Source organism: Marmota monax, unplaced genomic scaffold (genome assembly GCF_021218885.2).
Source record: "Marmota monax isolate L192 unplaced genomic scaffold, Marmota_monax_Labrador192_F-V1.1 WCK01_AAM20220418_F8-fsc00472, whole genome shotgun sequence".
Lineage (NCBI taxonomy): Eukaryota > Metazoa > Chordata > Mammalia > Rodentia > Sciuridae > Marmota > Marmota monax.
Genome location: NW_026692767.1, coordinates 182,364 through 206,321, shown reverse-complemented (window position 1 = coordinate 206,321; position 23,958 = coordinate 182,364). Strand labels below are relative to the sequence as shown.

At 44.5% G+C, this 23,958-nt stretch overlaps 2 protein-coding genes across 3 annotated transcripts in view; both read left to right on the top strand.

Moving 5' to 3' along the window:
• Ncbp3 (nuclear cap binding subunit 3) overlaps positions 1–7,006 on the top strand; it is a 36,005-nt gene extending 28,999 nt beyond the window's left edge. Inside the window, exons 13-14 of the mRNA XM_058580103.1 lie at positions 534–692; positions 1,152–7,006. Coding sequence (XP_058436086.1) covers positions 534–692; positions 1,152–1,260 — 268 coding nt within the window. The 3' untranslated portion in view covers positions 1,261–7,006. The remainder of the gene's footprint in view (positions 1–533; positions 693–1,151) is intronic.
• The window catches only part of Itgae (integrin subunit alpha E), a 66,590-nt gene continuing 43,808 nt past the window's right edge, over positions 1,177–23,958 (top strand). Inside the window, exons 1-2 of one of the 2 annotated variants that reach the window (XM_046447045.2) lie at positions 1,177–1,314; positions 22,526–22,646. In XM_046447045.2, the coding sequence (XP_046303001.1) occupies positions 1,260–1,314; positions 22,526–22,646 (176 nt within the window). In that variant the 5' untranslated portion in view covers positions 1,177–1,259. Of the gene's footprint in view, positions 1,315–9,944; positions 12,039–22,525; positions 22,647–23,958 lie in introns of those variants that run through there. The other variant, XM_046447046.2, reaches the window with a different exon arrangement.

Here is a 23,958-nt window from a genome sequence, read left to right as displayed (position 1 = left end):
TCCACATTGTTATACTCTTCATAAATTAAACTTTTAATTGCTTTATAGAGTATCTGCATGATAAAATTCTAAACACATATTTTTCTTTTGTTAGATTTTAATAAAGTATACTTTAAAAAATGAATGGACATATGCTGAAAATAGTTTACAGGCCCCCCTCAATTTGCAGAATGTTAGAGCTACAATTTCCTGGCAGAGTGAAGCAGCACACAGTGTGGTGAGTCTCACCCAGTCCGGGCAGGTGTGGCAGGGAATAGCCTCTCATGTGCTGGACATGGGGGCACCTGCTCCTAGCAGTAAGGATCTCCCATTCAGTCCTGACCCCTTCATTTGCAAGCAGGAGCTGCTGCAGCCAGGGAAGTGAGATTTTTTTTTTTTTTTTTTTAAGCCTTGGCTGTACAGTGGTTCCAAGTGTTACAGACATTAATATCTCTTGCATGTCAGGGGTTTGTCAGTGCCCCTGCTTCCTCAGAACTACTCTGGATCTCAGCATTGGCTGCCAAACTAAAATGCCTTCTCACCCAAACAGGTAGCTTATGGACTCGCTTAGGATCTGCACCCAAGACCAAAGAAAAGAATATGAAAAAAGTGGATCACAGGTCACCTGGCACTGAGGAAGATGACTCCGAGCTACAAAGGGCGTGGGGGGCTCTGATTAAGGAGAAAGAACAGTCTCGCCAAAAGAAGAGCCGGTTAGATAACTTACCATCTCTCCAGATTGAAGTTAGTCGGGAAAGCAGCTCTGGTTCAGAGGCAGAGTCTTGATGCCCCCAGGGCCTTGCAGCTGCCTAAAGCCTGACATTCTTGCGCAGGGTAGGGTGCGCGGTAGGAACCTGCCCTGCAGGAGTTGGTGCCCCCCCCCTGCTCCTACTCATACAGTCACCCTCAGCTCTTGCTGCTTCAGCAAGTTTTCTTAAGAATGTGACAAGTTTTGAAGGGCATCTCTCTTTTGCTGCAGTTATAGTTTTGGGCCCTCAATTCTTTCCCCACTACCCCACAAGCTTTACCCTTTGAGAAAAAGGCAGCCCTGCAGATTTTGTAGACGTTTTTCTTAATATTTTTAACATTGTGTCTTTTAAAAAGAAATGTTTTACACAGTTCATCCAAAGAGCAGAGAACTGAACTTCTCACTATTGCCTTGGCCCTGACAGCTGTTACCAGCACCCTTTTCCCAAGAAAAGTCAATTCCCAGGTGCTTATTGGACAGCCTCCGAGGGGGAAGATGAGGGAAACTGCCAGCTCACCCTTCCAGGACCGTAATGTGGGGGTCGAATCTCGTGGACCTGACCTCAGAGGTACACCAGTGCCGCCCAGGTAGATAAGAGACGCAGCATCAATCGCGCTTCCGTTCCTCCCTTGGGAATTTCTGTTAGAGGCCTCTTACTGGCTGTCAGCTTGATGTGAAGATAAAGTTCAGTGCTGTGGGATTTTTAGGAACAAAAAACTGTGACTTCTGGATTTGGGGTTGATTTTTGTGCTGGGGTGGGGTCATGGGTTAACGTTGAACAATTTTTTAAGTCTGTATTATGTTTTAAAAATATTAATGATTTAAAAGTTTAAATTTTTAATTTTTATATGTGGAAGTTTCTCCTGTTGGCTACAGGGAAGTTCAAGTGGTGTCTTCTTTGTGCTGTTAAATATATATTATATACTTTAGAAGAAGACAAAGAGAGGAGTCTCATTATTTTTAAATGATCCTAAGTGTATGGTCTGTTTTTTGTACATAGAATTTAACTTGCTTTTTGGCCACTGTAGAAAAAAAAAAATCCATCCATCTGAGATGGGATCTTGTTTATTATCACTTTAGAAGTGAAACATTGATAATTTATTCTTTCTGTCTCTAAGTTGTGGCTGAAGACTTCTTGAAAACTGGCAAATAAGATAATAGTTTCAGAAATTTTTAGTTTATTTTTTAGCTCCTTTCAGATTATTTTACCATGAAAAGGAGGTAGATTATTTTGTCTTCCTGTCTGATTTTTATGTTGAAGTATTTAATACCATATTCTTCTACAGGCTTAAAAGTTGCATTTCACTTCACTTCATTAGAACTTGGGAGTTAAAGAGATAGTAAGTAGTAAGGCTTTAATCCCTTTTGTGATGCTACAATTCTTCACTTGCCCGGATTGTTCCAAACCCAGTGCAACCCTGGATCCTGGAGATTTTGTGGCTGAGTTGATGTCATATTGGTAGTTGATTACACTGTGATGCTAATAAATGCAGAACAGTGTTGTTAATAAAGAGAGTAAAGGCTGTGAGTCTTGAGGGCTGTAATGAAAACTGTATTATACTATATTTTGTTGGTTAATCTGCTTTTTTTCCTCCCTTTAGAAAGATGAGATCATATAACCAAGGCATATTTCGGCTTCCTAGGATTCTAGGAAAGAGGTGGTTCTGACTTCTTTGCCAGTGGAGACAGGCCTCTGTGATTTCCCAGCTCAACTCTACTTGCCTTGTGAAGCACTCAGCTCAGAGCCAGGTTCTTAGGAAGAGGATTTCAGGGTTTGGGGGATTGGTAGAGTTAGAAGTGCAAGGCCTGTGAGTCAGATACCTGTGTGCCAACTGCTGGCTCTGTTCCATGGACCTGGGCCTTAATTTTACACCTAGCAAATGAATGAGCTTCTGGCTTTGTTGGAGCATCTCAGTGGTGTTTTACTCTTCCCAAAGCTGCCTTTGCAGTGGACTATTCAGTACTGCTTTGTGTTGTAGGTGGCCAAAGAGTCAAAGAAACAATGGCAGCCATGAGGTTGTGGATAGGGACTTATCCCTATCCTATCATAGTCTCTGGTTCTACTGATGAGTTAATGATATCCTTGTGGTTTCCTAACTGACATGGTCTCTATAGGGTTTAGAAAATTCCCCTTCAGAGACTTTCCTTTTTTTGTTTCCCAATAGGAGTTCAACTCGTCTGCTCTATGGCTTTTTAGAACTCTTTAATCTCCTAAATTTACTGGCTTCTCTGCCTCTCTCACTCTACAGCCACTCAGGTCTTGCAGTGTCCCAAGTGTGCCGTGGATGCTCAGCCCTATCTTTGGAGCTTTGGAGTGAGAGGATGGGCCTGGTGCACCTCTGTGATCACAGAGACTCTGGAGGCTAAGGCAGGAGATCCCTAGTTTGAGGCCATCCTTAGCAACTTAGTGAGACCCTGACTCAAAATAAAAAAATTGTGCCAGGGATGTAGCTCAGCAGTAAATATTTCCTGGATTCAATCCTTAGTATTGGGGAAAACAAAAACAAAAATGGGCAGGACAGTGGGGACAGATTGGAGAGCACTCTGGCATGTTTTTCTCTGGGGCACTCTCTGTACATGAAGGCAGTAGGGCTACATGCTTTTTGTATTCCTCTTAGTCTTTACATGTAGGATATTTTAAATACAATTTTGCTGCTTGATAATGACTGCAGATACCTCATTTCAGTTTACCACTCTCCCTCATGGGAGAAGTACTAGGTACCCATGAGAATTTTAAGAGCCTGCCACGAGATATAAACTATCCTCCCCTGCCACCCACTCCTCCCAGTCTATTTCCATAAATCTGGTCTCCTTGTTTCACTGTGTATTCCATTCCCTCTTCCTTGGCCTCTGCCTGACTGTCCCTCTCCATTCTGCACACTGCAGTTGGGGTAGACGTGTTATTGGCAGCTTAGTTGAGATATGATATGCATAGCATATGATTCACTCATTTACAGTGTATATATACCTCAGTGTTTAGCCATCAGCATAATAAATTTTAGAACATTTCATCACCAAAAAAGAAATGCTGTACTTCTTAGTAGTCATTCCCATTTTTTTCCCTTTCCTAGCCCCTGGCAACTGCTAATCTTTCTGTCTTTATGGATTTGCCTGTTCTGGACATTTTTGTATAAATGGAGTCATATATTCTTTTGCTTATCATATTTTCAAGGTTATCCATGTTGCACTGTATCAGCACTTCATTTTTTTAAATTGATAAATGATATTTCATTGTATGGATATACTACATTTTATTTATCCATTCATCAGTAAATGTACATTTGGGTTGTCTCCACTTTTTGGCTATTATGAATAGGTTTCTATGAACATTCATGTATAGGTGTTTTCATGGATATAAGTTTTCTTTATTCTTGGGTTTTTACTTTGGAGTGGAATTGCTGGTCATATGATAACTTTCTGTAATTTTTTGAGAAACTGCCAGGCTGTTTTCCTAAGTAGCTGTGTCTTTTCCTTTCTTACCAGCAATGTATGTGGGTTCCAGTTACCCCCACATCTTTGCCAACACTTTGTATTTTCCAATATGAAATGTTGTCTCATTGGTTTTAATTTTCATTTTCCTAATGACCAATCATATTGGGCAATTTTTCATGTGCTTCAGGATGAACTTTTTTTGTGGGGAGGAATACTGGGGATTGGACCCAGGAAGGCTCTACCTCTGAGCTACATTCCCAGCCCTTTTTTAAAACTTGAATACAAGGTCTTGCTAAATTGAGGCTGCTCTCAAACTTTTGATCCTCCTGCCTCATTCTCCTAAATCGCTGGGATTACAGACACGTACCACTGCACCCTACGTGGAATGAACTTTCTTAAATATAAATCTGATCCTGTGTTTCCTCTGCTTGAAATCTTTCTAGAGCTTCACCATTACTTTTGGAATAAATTCTTGTCCTTTGATAGCTTATAAAGCTGGTCAAGATCTAGCCTCTGGCATTATTTCTGTCCTGTTCTCCCCATTCTCCCCTGCCTTCTGCTTACTAATTCTCTGGATCTCACCAGCCTTCCAGACTCTGCAGTTTGCCCTCCTACCCCATAACATGTTTACCCCCATTTTCTCCTCCTCCTGCCTCAGCCTTGCCTTCTTTATTCCCCTTATTCTTGAGGTCTTAGGGGCTCTTACAGGAAGTAGCCTAAATTTCCAGAGCCAAAGTACAGGCTCTTTCTGTGTGTCCCATGATATTGCCACAAAGGAGTTGTAGCTGAGTCCAGGGTTAGGTTATAGTCAGCACCTAAGCTGCATGTGGTGGTGCACATTTATAATCTCAGCAATTCATTTTGAGGGTCTGAGCCAGGAGGATGATGAGTTTGAGGCCAGCCTTAGCAGTTTAGCGAGACCCTGTCTTAAAATAAATCAAAGGGACTAGGGATATAGTTTAGTGGTAAAGTGCCCCTAGGTTTAATCCCAGTACTAAAAAAAAGAAAGGAAAAAGTCATCAGCATCTAAGATCATAATTGAATATAATTGAAATTCCAAGGCAAGTGCCACATTGAAGACCACTATCACAAGGTTCCTTGCAGCTTGCAGTCAGTTTTGTCTGTATGGGAAGAGATCGCTGTTCCTTTGGTTGAGTAACATTTGAAATAGTTGACCTGCAGTTAGAGCCATGTTATACAAACTCACTGATATTTAGGTGTTAGAATCACACTAAGTGAGAAGGTCACTTTTGAGGAGCTTGAAACTTTGGCAGGCCACAGAGGCAAAAACTTGCCCAGGCAGTACTGCGTGTTTGGGCTTACTGAGGGAAGGAGAGAAAGATGGAATGGCCAAGCCACTTGAAATTGTTTTTCTTTCTTCTTGTCTTATTTTGGGGGAGGGTACCAGGGATTGAACTCAGGGGCACTCGGCCACAGAGCCACATCCCCAGCCCTATTTTGTATTTATTTAGAGACAAAGTCTCCATAAGTTGCTTAGTGCCTCACTTTTCCTGAGGCTGGCTTTGAATTCACGATCCCCCTGCCTCAGCCTCCCAAGCCGCTGGGATTACAGGAGTGTGCCACAGCGCCTGGCTTCTCCTTGTCTTTTTTTTTTTTTTAAACTTTATTTTTCGGATAAATACTATTGTGTTAACTAAGTGAAAAGTGTACGTATAATGCAAAATCACTACTGCCCCAATTCAGCACCTTTATACACTGGACTGTAATTTCCTATTCTTAGTTTGTCTGTTTTGCTAGACTGTAAGCTCTGTGAGAGCAGGGACCATGTCAGGCTTGTTCATCAGGGTTTACCCAGTGCCTGCCATCATGGTTGGCACCTAGCAGGTCTTCCATAAACAGCTGCATCCTTGAGGCCCATCCTCTTACAGGCTACTCACATTTCTGCCATGGATGTGCAATGCCTTATTTTCCTGTTTTGTTTTCCATCTAGCCTATAAGCTTGTAACAAAGCACATGTCTCCATGTTGTTTTCTCTGTAGCCTAGCACCAGAAGAGCCCAGAGTAAGTAGTGCTTTACAGGTGTTCAGGAAATAATTGTTATAACCCTGTCCAGATGAATCACCATTATCTGCAGTCTAGCCTATTCTAGATGAGCCCACCAGATACAAAAAGGGGAAAATTATTCAATGGTATAAGAAAAAAAGTTCTCATTACATAGACCTCAGTAAACATCAGATTTTGATGGTTGGGCTGTATCTGAGCTGAAGTTTCCCCACCTCCTTAAAGAATTTGCTAGGAAATAATGCAGATAGTTCAGACTGTTTTTTAGAAAAACAGTTCTTCTGCCCTGGGATAGGAGGGAAAGGAAGCTGGTGGGTGAGAGGCATGAAAGAGGGCCTGCTGAGTCAGTTTGTAGCCTCTGGTCCTGTTGGTGAGGAAAGTGACAGCCATCCAGACAGGTGACAAGAAACAGTTTATTCCAGCAGCAGAAGAAACAGTTATTCCAGCAGCAGCTCTGTGGCCTAAAGCAACATTCCTCAAACTTATTATGCCGAGCATCCTTTAAGGTCATGATGAAATGCTAACATGCACTTTGGATTACAGTCAACAGCAAATTGTGGCTTCACAGATTAATTAACTGGTAAGAAGCAAGTTTGATGCATGAGTATTTACTTTTAAATCTATATAACAAGAAGTAAATTAGAAGTTAAGTCATTTTTTTTTCTTTAAGATAAGAACTAAAAGGAGAGAGTGCTTTTTGTAATCTTGAGAATAGCACATTTGCTTCAAGGAAGATTGTGATTGCATAATTTGACCAACAATAAACATCTACTTTTCTTACATGTTTATAAAATAAAATAAATGTTAGAAGAAAAAATACTGTAATGCTTTTTTTAATTTTATTTTACCTCAAAGAAACTCTATGAGCATTTTACAGAACTTCAGTGTTCCTGGGAGATCTTAGGGAAATGCTGCCTCAAAAGCCTATTTTAAATAATTGTGAGGCATTAAAGTAGGATTTTGCTGTACTGTATTTAAAACTCAAAAGAGTGTGGGTAATATTTGACCTACCAAAGTCACTACTCTGCTTGGGGAGTTCACTACTCATCTATTTGAGTGATTCCAGAGGCCCTTTCTAGATGCCCAGATTCTTATGTAGTTAAGACTTAGAGGTATTTCAGACTGTTTGTCACCTTCAACCCCGTACCAGTGTAGGTTAGTGAGGACCAAGAGGCCCATATGTTGGCAGGAGAGAAGACATGGTCTTCCTGTTTTTCTCTTCATAGGGTTGTTGTGGAAGTGTTTGATCTCATGATGTGTATTCCTCAGAGGGCATGTAAACAACTGGCAGCATATTTAGCTCAGGAGGACTGTCTTTTGGGGAAAGTCAAATAAGATGGTGGCTGGAGCTGGGGCTAGGACCCTAGGGACTCATTCTACCTCATAGTCAACTGGGAAAAACCAAGTAAGTTCCGTCCTCTCTGGGCCTTAGTTGCCTTGTATTTCAGGCAACTTGGATGATCTTCAAGTTTTCTTCTGGTGCTAATGTATGTCTAGGACCCCTTGCTGTACTTTCCAAGGAGCATTGGGAATTGCAAGTTAGACAGGAAGGAGGTGGGGCAAGGAAGAAGCCTGGTCCCATGTCCCAGTGCACTTTTCCTAGCCCCTCAGCTATGAAAGGATAAGAGAGTCCTCTCCCTTGCTCCCTCTGCCACTCCTCTGACTTTTAGCACATGCACATGTATGTGTGTAGACATACTATGCAAATCCCACTCAGTCTTGTTTTGGGTAGGTAGCCCAGTGTATCAGTCTGCTCAGGCTGCCATGATAATATATAGACTGCATGGTTTAAACAACAAATATTTATTTTCTGTTAGATCTGGAGGTTGGGAAAGTGAGCTCAGGGTGCCTCATGGTGAGGGCCTTCCTGGTTTCCTAGCTCATGGGCCTTTCCTTTGAGTGTGCATGTGACCCTTAAAATGCCACTGATTTTATTGGACTAGGACTGGGCTCCACTTTTCTCACCTCAGGTAACCTTAATTATCTCCTAAAAGACATGTCTCCAAATAGAGCTATGTTTGGGGTTAGAGCTTCAGTGTATTAATTTGGAAGAGAATGCTATTCAATTTACTGCACCCAGTGATGTAATGATGCCAATCTATATTTGTGGAATGAGCCTCCCCGCTCTTTTTGGTAATGGGGGATTAAAATCAGAGGAATTACATTCCCAGTGCTTTTTATTTTGAGACTAAGTTTTGCTAAATTGATGAGGCTAGCCTTGAATTTGAGATCCTCCTCTGACTCAGCCTCTTGAGTCCCTGGGATTAAAAGCATGTACCACTGTGCTGGGCTAGTCCCTATTGTTTTGTTTTAATTTAGTTGTTGATAGACCTTTATTTTTTATTTATTTATATGCGGTGCTGAGAAGTGAACCCAGTGCCTCACACATGCCAGGCAAGTGCGTTACCGCTGAGCCCCAGCCCTGGCCCCATAATTCCTAATTTTTTTTTTTTTTTTTTTAAGTTCAAAACACGTGTATTTGAAGTCAGGAGGTTTATAATGGTTTAGTGTCCTGGTTCTGAAGGAGACAGACCTCTTTGATTTCCACTTCAGCCACTTACTAATCATGTGGCATTTGGCAAAGTACATAACTTCTCTCTGGGAGTTGGCATCCTCATCTGTGAAATTGGGGTACCCTCGGAAGAGGGCTTACCTGAAAGGCCTTGGCCCTGAGTTCAGTGCTCCCTACTGAGCATTCAGTGAGTGGTGGTGAGTACCATTGCTCTGCCCCCGACTCCCTTGCACCCTTAATAAATTTATTCTTCCAGCTTCCTAGGACTCAGAATCCAGGTGGGTGTCTAGAACCTTTTTTTTTTTTAATTGTTGATGGACCTTTATTTATTAATTTATTTTATGTGGTGCTGAGAACCGAACCCAGTGCCTCATATGTTCTAGGCAAGTGCGCTACCAACTGAGCCACAACCCCAGCCCTGTTTAGAACCTTTTCCTGTGTCTGGAGGCTAGGGACAGGCTGGGGGACCAACCCCTTCCACTTTCAAGACAGTGTGGGTCCACCTCATGCTGCATACTTCCATCCCTGGATTATTTTAAAGAGCTTTTTATTATGAAATAATTTCAGAATAATAGAGTGTCAAGGGCAACAGAACATTTTGCCACATTTTACTATTCATTCTTTCCTTCCTCATCCTCTGGGCTCCTTTTTTTTCTTTCCCTTCTCTCTGAGCCATGAACTATTTAAGAGTTATTTGCATACATCATGCCCCTTCATCCATACAGAGTTTTTTAGTGTATGTTTCCTGAGAACAAAGGCATTTCCTCACATATCCATAGCATAGTTACCAAATTCAGGAAATATGTAATTTCTGGCCTATATGAGAGCTACTTATTTCTATGTAGTTCATCCCTCAGTTTTGTCAGCTGGCCCAATAATGTACTTTAAAAAATATTTTATTTTTTCTGGTCCAGGGTCCAATTCAGCATGGAGGACTTTCCTGCTTTTAGTAATCCTCTCTTGTTTCCTTTAAACTGGAGAAGTTCCTTAGCCTTTTTTTGTCTTTCTTGACATTGATTTGTTTTGAAGATTACAGTCAAATTGATGTAGAATATCCTTTCAGTTGGTCCCTTAACATTCATTTAAAGTAAAATGAGTTAGGAAACCACTTTCCCTTTTCTTTTGTATAAATATGTATTTGCTGAACACACAACCTTGTATTGCATGCTGTGAGGGAGGGACAAAGCCTGGTCCCAACTTGAGGACCTTAAGTTTGGGTTTGTGGGAAAGTATTTCCATCAGGTAGGCTGAAGGGACCCCCTGTGTTCTTGTGCCTGGAGGCACTCACAAGCCTGGATACTTATATCTTGGATGGATGCAAGATGAGTCAGCATTCTAGAGGCCTACAAAGATGCAGAAAATGGCCCTGCTTCCTTTCCAGCATCAGTCATCATTACCTGGACTCCTGAGGTGCTCCAAAGATCACACTCCAAACACGAAGTTTTGCGGAAGTCTTGAATAAGCTGCAGCCATGGTTTCTAGCCCTGCCTACCAAAGGTTCTGCTCTGATTTGGGGATACTCCCTTTCCTTCTGGGCCATTGCTGGGAAGAAGAGTTCCTGTGTGGCTCTACTAAGTGCCACTGGAACTCAGGATGAATTGGGGAAAGGAAAGTCACTGAGCCCTGGAATGATGGGAAGGTGGGCTGCGGGTTGCAGGCCTCAACGCAACCTGTGACAAGGTTAAGCAACCTTAGGATGATCTGCATTTTGACCTGGCTGGCAGATTAGATCCTCAGACCTGAAGCTTTGCTTTTTTCAGCTTTTTAGCTTCTCTGCTGAGTGATACACATGGAGGATCTAGTCAAGTATTTTATCAGACCAAAGCAGACAGTGCAAAAACATTTGAAGTGTCATTGAATCTTCACAAAACAGTGGCCAAACAAGGTTTCAATATGAGAAAATAAAATTGATTTTCATGTAGTCATTAAGTCAACACCATTGCCTACTTTGTTAATACACTAACATTTCAAAGTACTATCTGGGCTGCAGACATTCCTATAATAGATGAGAGACAACCCTGTCTTTCTGAATTTAACTTAAGTGTTAAGTACAAGCCGGGCATAATGGCTCATGCGTGTAATCTGAGCGGCTCAGGAGGCTGAGGCAGGAAGATTTCAAAGCCAGCCTCAGCAACTTAGCAAGACCCTAAACAACACAGCAAGACCCTATCTCTAAATAAAATATAAAAAAGGGCTGAGGATGTGGTTCAGTGGTGAAGAACCTATGAGTTCAATTCCTGGTACCAAAAAAGAAAAAGAATAAGTACAATATAAAATTCAATCCCTGGGTTGCTCTGATGACATTTTAAGGGTTCAGTAGCCACATGTAGCCAATGGCTACTGAGTTGAACAGTGCAGTCCAGAGCAGTTCCACCTCTGCACAGAGTTAAGTTGGACTATGCTCCCTGCACTTCCTGAAGCTTGAGGAGCTGTGGTGTGGAGAGGCCTCCTTCCCTGATAGACTTTCACAGGGGCAAATTTGACAAAAGGTGAAGTTGGCCCTTAAATATGATTGGAAGCTATTAGTAATTTGGTTTCTGGAAGGCTGGGATGGGTCAGAGGTGTACTGAAACACTTTTGTGCTAGACTGACAGCCCAGAGCCCTGTGAAACTAGTTTTAGTATCAGGGTGACTTAGCCAGATTTTTTTTTTTTTTAATTCTAGGCAATTGGATGGAGCAGTGGTGTCAGCTGGTGCATGGGGTCTTTCTACTCACCTGGCCCCTTGTAGCCCCAGCCCTTGAGTGCAGGGGCAGGCACAGGAGCCCAGTTTCTAACAGTGGGGGCACTTCCTTGGGGAGGGGAATCCCTGTCCCAGTTGCTGAGACAACTGCCACTAAAGACCCTGGGCTGGGAGTGAGCTGAGCTGTCTGGTGGTAGATTTTGAGGCAGGACAGGCTGGGAACTCACGTGGATGATACAGACAACAGACAATGGACTGGATTGTTATTGCTCCTGCACCTCCTCTGCCAAGAACATCCAGAACCACTACCCCAGTCAAACCTCTGCTCACCATTCCAAGAAAGTGGGGTGTAAGCGTGAGTGAGGGAGTGGGAGGACAGTTGTCTCTAAGCTCCTGGGACCCAGCCCACAGCTGCTGAGGAAACCATACGGCTGACTGTGCACATGTAGGAGTGACTGTGGCTCTTTGTAAGTGCCTATCTGCCTGTGGGTCCTTGCTTCTGTGTGTGCACCTCTGTCCCCGCCTCCCAGCCTCAGCTAAGGAGGGGAAGCTGAGTGCCTGGCCTGGCCCATCTCTAGCTCCCTACTCAACTGCTCAGCTTGAATGCACCTGCCTCTGCTCCAGCTAGAATGTGGCTCTTCCACGCTCTGCTCTGCATGACCAGTAAGTCAGTCTCATCCCATGCCTCATCTCCAGCTTGATGTCTACAGCATGTAGCCTTTTGTTTGGGGGCTCAGGGCCAGTGTTAGAGAAAGCAGGAGTTTCCCCAGGGATGCGCTCTCACTTGATGGGTCAAATCTCCGGGCTTGTTGAGAAGGACCTATGGTGCTTTGCTTCGACCATGTTGATAGCTTGTGGCTCTGGATTCCAGCGTTCTGTCACCCAGTTCCATCTCCAGCCAGTCTCCTCTTTCCAGGGCACCCACTCAGGGCAGGTCCTTAGGTCTTTGCCAGATTAGTTGATCAAAGGGCAGAAGCCCAGCTCCACCCAGCCAAGCACCCTAATGTTACAGAACAAAGCTTTTGCTGTTGAAGGTGAAGACCCTATGGGAATATAAGCACCAAGAGACTGGGGTGAGTGTGTTAGGAAGCAAGAGACTGCTTCCTGTTCTTGTGGTGTGTGGGTGGCGGTAGGGAGGCACTTCTGCTACTTGGGGGTCCCATTCTGGTCTTTAAATTCCTCACAGTCTGGTTGTGCTTGTGTGCACCCATAGTCCTAGCTCACTGGCTAGCCTGGCCTTTTTTGGGGAGAATGTAGATTCCTAGGGGCCTTTATACTGCTCTTAGGATTACTTGAGCCCAGGAGTTCAAAGCCAGCCAGACCATGTCTCTAAAAACAATAAAACCTCTCAAGAAAGATACTTTAGGCAAGCCAAGTCCCGAGTCTGCCCACGAGTCCCTGGGGATAGGACAGCATGGTCAGGGAGCCCTTGGAGGCTGTTTAGGTAAGAAAAGTGATCCTCACTAGTGGTCCAGCAGACCTGGGATCTTCACCTGGTCGAAAGCTTGGCAGAAAAATTAGGTGGACCTCAGGCATGGTAGTGCAAAGGCTCCTAGGAGCCTGCATTCTCCCTGGAACAGGCCAGGCCAGCCAGTGAATGTCAGTGTCTGAAAGCTAAGTTGAGCTTAGAGGATTAACATCCTCCATGGGCCAGATCACCCAAGAAACAGACCAGAGCATGCTCTGCTTTGCTGTAGCACCAGCAAACATACATTTGGAACAAATTTTTTTTTAAAATATTTTTTTAGTTGTTGGTGTACCTTTATTTTGTTTATGTGTGGTGCTGAGATTCAAACCCAGTATCTCACACATGTTAGACGAGTGCTGTACCATTGAGCTATAGCCCCAGCCTCATTTTGGAACAAATTTTGATATTTGATATTTCAAAGCATCAGAGTAGTCATTATGGAAAGATCAAACCTTTGTTGAACTTCCTTTTTCTTTTTAATATTATTTTAGTTGTAGATGGACACAATACCTTTATTTATTTATATATTTTCATGTGGTGCTGAGCATTGAACCCAGTGCCTCATACTTACGAGGCAAGTGCTCTGCCACTGAGCCACAATCCCAGCCCAAACTGCCTTTTTCGTATTGCATGGTTTAGACTTGTCTTTATTTTTGTTATATACAGGGTATGGAGCAGATTCACCTTTCTTATGGCTTTGATGCTCTATCACCAAGAATATCTGGAGATATTTAGACTAGACTCTGGTTCACCTTCATCTAGTATGGAGGACGTGATGAAGGCCCAGAACAGGACAGTGACTGTCCAGGGTAGCAAGAAACACCAATGAGACAGGGCTCAAGCCCAGGCCCCAGTAGTCTCTGAGCTCCAGAATATTCCCATGGCCTGGGATGCTAACCCTGGCATCTTCACTCTGGGCTCCTAATCATCTGTCTCCTGTTGCTCCTCAGACAACCACCGTCACTTAAGAATCTTCACCAACAGGTACCATTTGTCAAACCCCTTCTGAGGCCTAGGCACGTCCCACATTGTTGGACAGCAGAGAACAAGAGGAGAAGACTGGCAGCACTAAGACCTCTTAGCCTACAGCTTATCTGCACTGTGGGATGGGTGAGAGCAGGGCTGCAGCCACTCAGTCTGAGTGGGATAAATGATGCTGTGACAGTCCTGCTATATGCTGTGAGGCCCTGAGATCTGGGGATAAACAAGTCTTGGGGGGCTTCCCAGAGAAGGCGAGACTGGTTCTGAGAGTCTTGATGGCTGGAAAGAATCTGGAGAGGAAGCAGGGAGGTACCAGGGAGGATGGGAAGAACCCCTCAGGCCATGAATTCAGGCCCACCCCCAAATTCTGTGCCTGGCTGGCCTGGGCTGAAGCAAATCCAGAACTATTTCTGGCCTGGCTCTGACCTTCTACCCTTTCCAGGCCACCTGCTGTGGCAATGTCCTCTTCTAGTCACTCTTGGGAGCAGATGAGATAAATTATCTAAAGGTTTGGAAAGAGGCACAAATAAACAGACACCCTGAAACCTGGAGCCACCCACACCTGAGTCCCCAGCCCCAGCGTACCCTGCTTCCATGTGGCCCCCCGAAGACCCCAGGTCACTCCTCAGCCCTTACTCATTCTGTGGCCACAGCAACTCACTTCTCCCTCCAAGGTCTCAGAACTTAAGTCTACTTCCCTCATCGTGTGAAGAAGGAACTGTGCTATTGACCTACGAAACCATGGGGGTGAAGAAAAAGGAACCAGAGTCTAGGGCCTGCTCTGGTCTGACACCAGCTCAGGCTGAGGCCTGTTGCTCTGCCCAGGGGGCAGAGGGGAGAGACCTGGCTCTGCCTGGCATAGCCCTGAATCTGTGTACAAGTTGGTGAGAGAGAGTGGGGATATAGCTCAGTTGATAGAGTGCTTGCCTTGCATACACAAAGTCCTGGGTTCAATCCATAGGACCAAAAAAAAAAAAAAAAACAAAAAAATAAATAAACAACTGTGTGAGAGAAAGCCTTGGTCCTCATGGAGAACTGTGGTTTCAGCTGGCCCTGGAGGCTGGGGAGGTCGTTAGCAAGTAGTCTGGTAAAAACAAGGGGCTTTCTGGTTTGAGAAAAGACCGGGGATGGAAACCTGGGTGTGTGGAAGATGGAGGGTGAGGTTTGTGTGGGACCAGAAGACTGTATGTTCTTGTGTCTGTCCCACTCCAAGATCAGAACATCTTGGACCTGGTGATAAGGGAATTGTCCCTCTCCTGTGTAATGAAAAGATAGCACACACAATAACCTCTCTAGCTCCATCAGAAGACTTAACAAGGGTGCCCCCAGGACTTGATGGGGAGGGGTCAGGCCATTTCAGGTGTGGGGGTGAGGACAGCCCAAACCAAGAAGAAGAGCGAGGCATGGTGACCAGTGACTATGGAGGCTAAAGCAGGAGGACTACCTTATTAATGTTGCAAGACCCTATCGAAAAACAAGAGCCTGAAGCAGTGGCAAAAAATAAGAGCCTGGAGCAGTGGCACATGCCTGTAGTCCCAGCAGCTTGGGAGGCTGAGGCAGGAAGATTGAGAGTTCAAAGCCAGCCTCAGCAACATAATGAGGCACTTACCAACTCAGCCAAGATCCTGTCTCTAAATAAAATGTTAAAAAGGGTGGGGGATGTGGTTCAGTGGTGAAGTACCCCTGTACCCAAAATAACTTTTTTAAATAAAAAGGGATAGGGGTAGAGCACCCCGGGTTCAATCCTCAGTATTGTGGAGGTGGAATGAAAGAAAGAAATAAAAGAAAAATGTCAGAGAAGGGCAGTGCTTTAGAAGCACCAGGTGGAATATGGGCCCTGTGGAGCCCTCTGGGAAATTGGCTTGGTATGTGAGGTATGTATGGAGTGTATTTGGTACATATGGGGTATGTATGGGATGTGTATAACATATATGGTGTGTATGGGGTATGCATGATGTGTACAGAATGTATACAGGGAATGTATGGGGTGTACATGTGTATGTGAGGTGTATGAGGGCCAGATAGTGTAGGGGGGATATATATGGGGTAAGAAATGTTATGAGGTATGTGTGCTGTGTGTGGAATACATATTGTGTATGGGGTATATATGTTGTAGATGGGGTATATAGGGTGCAGGTAATGAGTATAGGGTATGTGTGAATGTATAATGTATAGATGTGTGGGGGATATATAGGAAAGCATATATGATGTGTGGGTGGTGTTTGGGGTATATGAGGTGTAGGGGTTGTATGGGAATGTATATGGGGTATAAGGATATATATGAAGTGTATTTGCTGTATGTATATTGGGTGTGCATAGGGTAGGGTGTGTGTATGGGGTATGTTTTACTGTATATGGGGTATATATGGGTATGTGTGTGTGCATTGGTGTACATGGGTGTGTAGGGTTTGTATAATGTGTGGGGTATATGGGGCTCATGGGGACACACAGGCAGCCAGTCCTGAGAGGTCTATGGTGATGGGGGTAAGGAGTGTGGAGGGCCCAGAATGCTAGGCTGAGAAAGCTTGGACTTCACTGGAAAGGGAATAGGAAGCCATGGAAGGCCTCAAGCAGGGTAGTGACAATGTCACCTTGCTTCAGTCAGTCTGTGTGACTCAGGGATACATTGACAGATTTGTATGTTGTATGGAAGGTGGAGTATAGAAGAAAGGGGATACAGAGAAGCCAGCAAGAAGGCTACAGTCATCGTCTAGTCCACAGGTGCTGAGGATGGCAGGCATGAGGAGGAGGAGGCACTCATGAGAAATAGGAGGACAACTGGAACAGCAACAGTTGCTTAGCATAGTGCCCCACACACAATGTTGCTCAAGACCTGTGGCTATTGTTTCTAGCTAGCCTGTGGAGGGCGAGGGAGCCAGTGACCTCAGGTGACTAAGGTTTGAGGTTAAGATGATAAAAAGACCAAGGGAATGGACTGAGGATGTGGTCCATGGGCGGCTCCCCTGGGCAGGCTCTCTGCAGATTGTTCTGAGGTGTAATCTTCTCCCAAAGCCTTTCTAGGCATTCTGGGCCAGGTGTCAGGACACCCGAATCTAATTCCACTTCTAGAAGCTATGAGCTATGCAGCTCATTGCATAGATTTGGGCAAACCATGTCCCCTGGGCTTTGGTTTATTGGGAATATCAATGATCACTGTACTGCAAAAATGTGTATTTAAAATGCTCAAAGCAAGCCAGGCATGGTGACACACTTCTGTGATCCCAGCTACTCAGGAGACCGAGGCGGGAGGATCTCAGTTTGAGGCCCTCTCTCAAAATAAAAAATGAAAAGGGCTAGGGGAAGTAGCTCAGTGGCAAAACACCCCTGAGTTCAATTTCTAGTACCACAAAAAGTAAAAAAAAAAAAAATGTTCAGTGCAATGGGGAAAGGGAGAGGCAGTGGGGCTGACAGGATGGAGGGGCTCTTAGTCTGACTCAACAGGCCCACGTGGAGAGCAGACCTGTGGGTAGTGTGGTGACAGACACTGGTTTAACTGTGCTCTCCTGCCTGACAGCATGTGAGGGGGCTTGTGGTGGAGCGTGGGTGAAGCTGTGACAGACCCTCACCTGTGGTTACAGTTCTATACCCTCAGCATCCACATGCTGGGCCTCCACACAGCCCTGGATTACAGAGGCAGATACTGAAGTGAGGTGACAACTCAAGGTCCTTCAGTGACTCTATGCAGAGCAAGAATTTGAACTCAGGACTGAACTACCTCTAGGGCCTGTGCTATTTTCTCTGAGTCTCAGTGGAAAGAGTGAGGGAAAGGGTTGCGTGACATAGGGGCAGCCCAAGCAAAAAGTCAGGGGCCCTATGGTGGAGCAGGGTGAGTGGCTCTGGGCAGACATAGGCACCAGATGGTTACCAGGGAAAGTTCAGCAAATATGGTGACTCCACCATCACACACACACACATGCAGAGGTTCTCATGCCATTCTCCTCCACAGTGTTCTTACCAACCTAGTCACCATCTCTAAGGTAGGGCTCTATCCTAGCAGTGAGTGGCAGAGCAACAGGAACCTGAGCCCAGCAGGGGCAGTGCCCAACTCCTCCAGGCACTTTTGTGATCTGCTCACTTTGTTTACCAACTCCCCAATGTTTCCAGCTTTGGAATCAGGCAACCCTGGGCCCCAGATACAAATATTTAATTTACTGATGCTCAACCTCTTTGAGCCTCAGCATGTAGCATGGTGAGGTGCCTGGGAGATAGCAGGTACTCTGGGAGGATGGCTGTGATTGTCTCTCTGCTCATTTCTTCCCTATTCCCACCCCTTCAAGACCTCTCCCTTGAGCACAGCAAAAATGAGGGTGTGGTTGATGTGGAACATGAGTATCTGGACCATTTTGACATTTTCAGGACAGCTGTTCTGGGTCTGGCCCTGTGCTCAGCTGGGCTCTACAGTTGGGGATTGTGGTGGATGATTCAGGTTTATGGGAGACAGATTTAATCACAGTCACTCTGATCAAGACAGGAGAGCCAGAAACACCACAGGTCGCTGACTGGGCTCAGGGACCAGTGAGCTCCTCTGCTAGGGTCACCATTGGCTCCTTACTCCTGGCTGGCTGAGTAGGGTCTCAAAGGCTAGGCTGTCAGAGGGGTGAGACTGATGAGGAAGGCATGTGGATGAAGGGAACAGCTTGGGCAGAGGAGGTAGGAAGTGTGCAGGTAGCAGGTCCAGAGCATGCCAGGCTGAGAATACACTAGGCGGGGTGCCTCAGATGCCCAAGTGACACACTGGACTATTCTCAATTCGGGTCTCAGTTGTAGACAGTAAAGGAACAGGGGAGGCCCTGCACTCACACTTGTAGCAAGCTGGGAATTCCCATATATAACACAGTGCTCCACCTGAAAGAGGCCAAGGAGACTGTCCCAACCCCTACCAGACATCTTCCCTCTAAGCTCTGGAGGACAGTGCCACCCTCTTCCTGACCTGGGAGTTCTTGGCCTGGAACCCTGAGGGTCTACAAGTAGGTTTCAGGGGTCCACTCATCCAGGCCAACCAAGTGTAGACCACTGAGCCAGGCCCTGGGAGAGCACGGTGAGCCAGGCAGTTGCACATCTTTGCCCTTGTGGAAGTCATTGTCTGGGGAGGAGACACTCAAAATAATAAGTAAACAAGAGAAGAGCAAAGTCAATCCAGATTATGGTAAATGGTCAGTGCTTGTGGGGAATAGAGTGGCCCACTGGAGTTTGAAAGCAAGAAAGCCCTGTGCCAGGAGGTGAGCAATGAGAATGAGAAGGAAGCCACCTGGGGAAGCAGTCTGAGGGAAGAGCACTTCCAGCTAAGGGAAGATATTTTACTGGGCAAGGGAAGAATGACTTCCCTTCAGCCTTCTGGGTTCTTTGGGCTACCAATTGAACTGACATAGGGCAGCTTAACAAGAGAAAACAGATAAAAAGGATCAGAAGCAGTGTCAGGTGAGTAGCATCCTGAGCTACAGAAAGAAATAGGGGCTTAGGAATTTTGGGGGTGGAGACATGCTTTGTGGGAGGGTCCGGGAGGAACTGAGTAGTGAATAAAGTTCGTCTTGGTATACAGATAATATCTTTCAGGTAATGAAAGTAATCTCTTCCTGTAGATTACTAGTGTGTGTGTGTGTGTGTGTGTGTGTGTGTGTGTGTGTGTGTGTTTGTGTGTGTGTGAGAAAGAGAGAGAGACAGACAGACACTGGGGATTGAACCCAGAGGTATTTTACCACTGAGCTATATCCCCAGCCCTTTTATTATTTTTTGAGATAGGGCTTACTGCATTGCTGAGAGTCTTGCTAAGTTACTGAGGCCTTGAACTTGAGGTCCTCCTGCTTCAGCCTCCTGGTTTTTGGGATTTCAGGTGTGTGCCACCACACCCAGTTAGGTTTCCTTTATGAATAAAATTTCTCTTACAACAGGACAGCTTTTCGGAATTACTCCTCAATTTTTTTCAGAATAACCAGCTCAAACTATGCCAAAGAAATAAATTTAGGGGTGACACTTTCTTGTCTCCTCCAGTTATATCTTGGGGGGGTATGTCTTGAGCCCTTTGGTCTACATAAGGGGATGGGAAGGGCTCTGATGCTTGCCTCAGATTCTCAAAGGTATCCCTGACCCCCAAATAGGTATGTTATGTTCTACTTTGGGGCAATGGCAGGGAGAGCATGAATCGCAGCTCTGGGAAATGAGATTTGGGGTCTGTTCAGTGTTCTTACTAAGAAGAAATCCAGGGAAATATTTTCTGGCTTGAATAACAGGACTAGTTGTGCTTCACCAGAACAATTTCTTTCTCCAATTTTGTGGACACTGTGAATGATGCTGACTGATCGTTTTCATCTTTATGTTGGCTTCAAGAAAGCTTATTTCATTCATGTATGAATTTATCCAATGAATAATTTTATTAAGCTTCTCTTGAGTGCTAGTGCTGTGTTTACAGCAAAAAGTGGGGTCATCACAGAAAGTGCCAGCATTGGTCGATATGTATATAAGATGTCAGTTGACCGCCTTCCTGTCTGATTAGATTCTTTTTGTTTGTTTCTTTTTTGTTTTGGTACTGGGGATTGAATGCAGGGGCACTCCACCACTGAGCCACATCCCCAGCCCTATTTTGTATTTTATTTAGAGAAAGGGTCTCACTGAGTTGTTTAGCACCTTGCTTATGCTGAGGCTGGCTTTGAACTGGCGATCCTCCTGCCTCAGTCTCCCAAGCTGCTGGGATTATGGGCGTGTGCCACTGCACTAGGCAGATTCTTTCCTTTTCTTTCTTTTTTTTAATATTTATTTTTTAGTTTTCGGTGGACACAACATCTTTATTTTATTTTTATGTGGTGCTGAGGATCGAACCCAGCGCCCCGCGCATGCCAGGCGAGCACGTTACCGCTTGAGCCACATCCCCAGCCCTTCTTTCCTTTTCTTAAACCACTATTTCTATTCTGTCTTTTTTTTTTGCCTGCCCCATAATTGTGACTTTTATTTTACCATATTATATATTTTTATGAGCCAGCACAAAATTTTCTGGGCAAGGTAGAAGTATAAAGAAAAAGAAATAGAATATAGATGCCTACTGTGATATTGGCAAATATATATTTAGTCTTTGTTTCTCATTTCCTGTCATACAAATCCTAAAGTCCTTGGACTCTCCAAAGTGATACATGGCTTTCTATGCATGGCTGATGGCAGCCCCTAGGCAGCAGGTTGGAGCTGTTCTTGGGAAAGATGGAGGCAGGATTGGAGGATTGGGACTTTCAGCCCTACCTCCAATCCCCGAGAAGAGAGAGAGGGACTAAGTTGTGAAGTTGACTACCACTGACGGATGATGTCATCAATCATGTCATAAACTCCAGAAGGACAGGGTTCAGAAAGCTTCCAGGTAGTGGAATACAAGAAGGTTCCTGGTGGTGGTGCAACTAGAGAGGGCTTGGGAGGTCCACACCCCTTCCCCCATACCTGGCTGTATGCATCTCTTTCTCCATGTGTTTTATAATATCTTTTATGATAAACCAAGAAATTTACCTGTTTCCCTGAGTTCTGTGAACCACTCTAGGAAATTAATTGAACCCAAGGAGGGGGTGATGGAATGCAGATTTAGATCCAGTTGGTCAGAAGCACAGGTAAAAACAACTTGGGGCTCACTGTTGGGATCAGAAGCATGGTGGAGGGTGGGACAGTCTTGTGGAACTGAGCCCTCATCTTGTGGGATCTGACATGGTCTCCCAGTAGAGGGTATCAGAATTAACCTAAATTAGAGGTCATCCAGTTGGTATCCATTGCTGAGGGACTTTTGTTTGGTGTGTATGGGAAAACTCCCATGCATCTGGGGTCACAGAAGTATTTTGAGTAGTGAGAATGTAGGAGAAACTGAGTTTTCCCCTCTATCTTCTCACTACTTTATTTCTTCTCAGGGAGAGGAACTGGAAATTGAGTGATGAGAAATCCAGACCAGCCCTCAGAACCCTTTAAAAGATTGCCACTCCAATCCTTAAAAGCTTTTCAGTAACAAAATCTTAAGCCTGTGTGAACACAAACAAGACAACTGTAAGAAACCCAATACATTCATCTCCTAGATGACACCATTATCAACATTTCACCATACTTTCTGCATTTATTTTGCCCCATCTCCTTTTTTTTGTTTCATTTTCCAAAATATTTTGAAAACTTTCAACTCAAAATGGGGTCTGAGGACCAGTAGCAGCATTGGCGTCACTGATGAGCTTTTTAGAACAGAATATCAGCCCTGCTCCCTGACCTCCTCAGTCAGAATCTTCAATTTAATGAGATTCTCAAATGATTCATTCACACATTAATGGTTCAGGAGCATTACTTTAGAGCAAATCACAAATGAAATGTAGTAATGTCATTTCACCCCTCACTGCATTTATGAAGAAGAGCATGTTTTCTTACACATAGTGTTCTCATCAACTAATAAAATTAATGATAATTCTTTGGTATCATCTAATATGCTGGCCACATAAAAATTTCCCTGTCTTAAAATGTCTTTTAACGGTTGATTTGTCATATTAAGATTCAAACAAGGAAAAATAAAAGGGGATCAGAGGCTCTTGGTCAGATGCTACCTTCCTCTAGTCTTACTCCCATGGGGGGAAAAACATGGGGGTAGGGGGCTCACTTTTCTCATCTGTGAAAGGGGGGATAATGACACCACAGGATCTGATGAAATAATGGGTGGTAAAGGCCCAGACTCCTTCATCAAATGTTCCTCTTATCCCTATAGGCCAGGTTCTCCTGGAGGCCTTCAATGTGGATGTGACCCGGCCCTGGATCACAGCTGAAGGAGACTCACATTTCGTGCTCAGCTCCCTTCTGCACCAAGACCCTAGCACCAACCGGACCTGGTGAGTAGAAGGGTGAAGATTGGTGGGTTTCTGGGGAGCCTGAGAGGCATCCCAAGATGGTGTCAACACCTCACCCCTGTAGTCTGGACAGAAACTCCCTTCACTTTCGGAAAGATACTCAGCAGAAACAAAAGTTGCAGGAGAAGCCTGGGCCCACAGCTGGTCTGTAGAGTCCATAGAGCCCCCATCCCTCTCCTCTTTCAGTCCTCTTTCTGCTCCACTGCTTGGGGGAGGGGAACTTAAAAACTATTTTAGAATAAAGTTCATGATGGCTCTTTTGTTTCTTATAAAAGCAACATGTGTTCAACATAGACAATTTAGTATATTAAAAAGTAACATGTGCTCAACATAGAAAATTTGGAAGGCCACCAAAAAAAGTTTAAAAAAAAAAAAGAAAAAACTGAAACTATGAGGCCCAAGAACTAGTGATTAAGAGGCAGGCTATGATGTGCTGGACCCAGTGTCACATCTCTACTATAATCCCAGCAACTGGGGAGGCTGCCAGGAAGATTGAAAGTTTGAAGCCAGCCTCTGCAACTTGGAAAGACCCTGTCTCAAAATAAAATAATAATAGGACTGGGGATGTAACTCAGTGATAATGCTCCCTGGGTTCAATCCCCAGTACCAGAAAAAAAGACAAGAAAAAAATCTGACAGCACTGTGCAGTAAGGATGTGGTGAAACAGGGTTGTAGGGGGGTGTACCTTGGTTTCACCACCTTGGAGAGTAATTTTGCCATATCTGGTAAAATCAGGGATGCACGTAGCCTTTGACTCAGCAGTTGTACCCCAGATACCAACCTTAGAGACACTCCCATTAAAAAAAAATTTACACACACACACACACACACACATTTTTAATGTGGTTCTTGGAATTAAACCCAGGGCCTCATACATTCTAAGTACATGCTCTGCCACTGAGCTATGTCCCTAGCCCATTGTGTGTGTGTGTGTGTGTGTGTGTGTACAGGGTCAGAGTGCTGGAGATTGAACCCAGGGCCTTGTAAATGTTCTACTGCTCAGCTAGACCCCCAGCTCTTACAAATTGTTGATTGTACATTGCTAGTAATAGTGAAAGACTAGACAGGTTCAGCACTGGGAAAATGGAAAAATAATATATGTATTATGTGAAGCAGTTCTAAAAGCAGGTTAAATGAGTGAAACTAGTACTTTGGTGATTAACGTAGATCAACCTCAAGACATACTGTGAGATGACAAAGGGCAGGTTGTGGAATTAAATACGCAATAGTCATTTACTCAACAAATATCTGTTGGACACTTTCTAATGTGCCAAGCCTGAGGGATGCAGTGAGC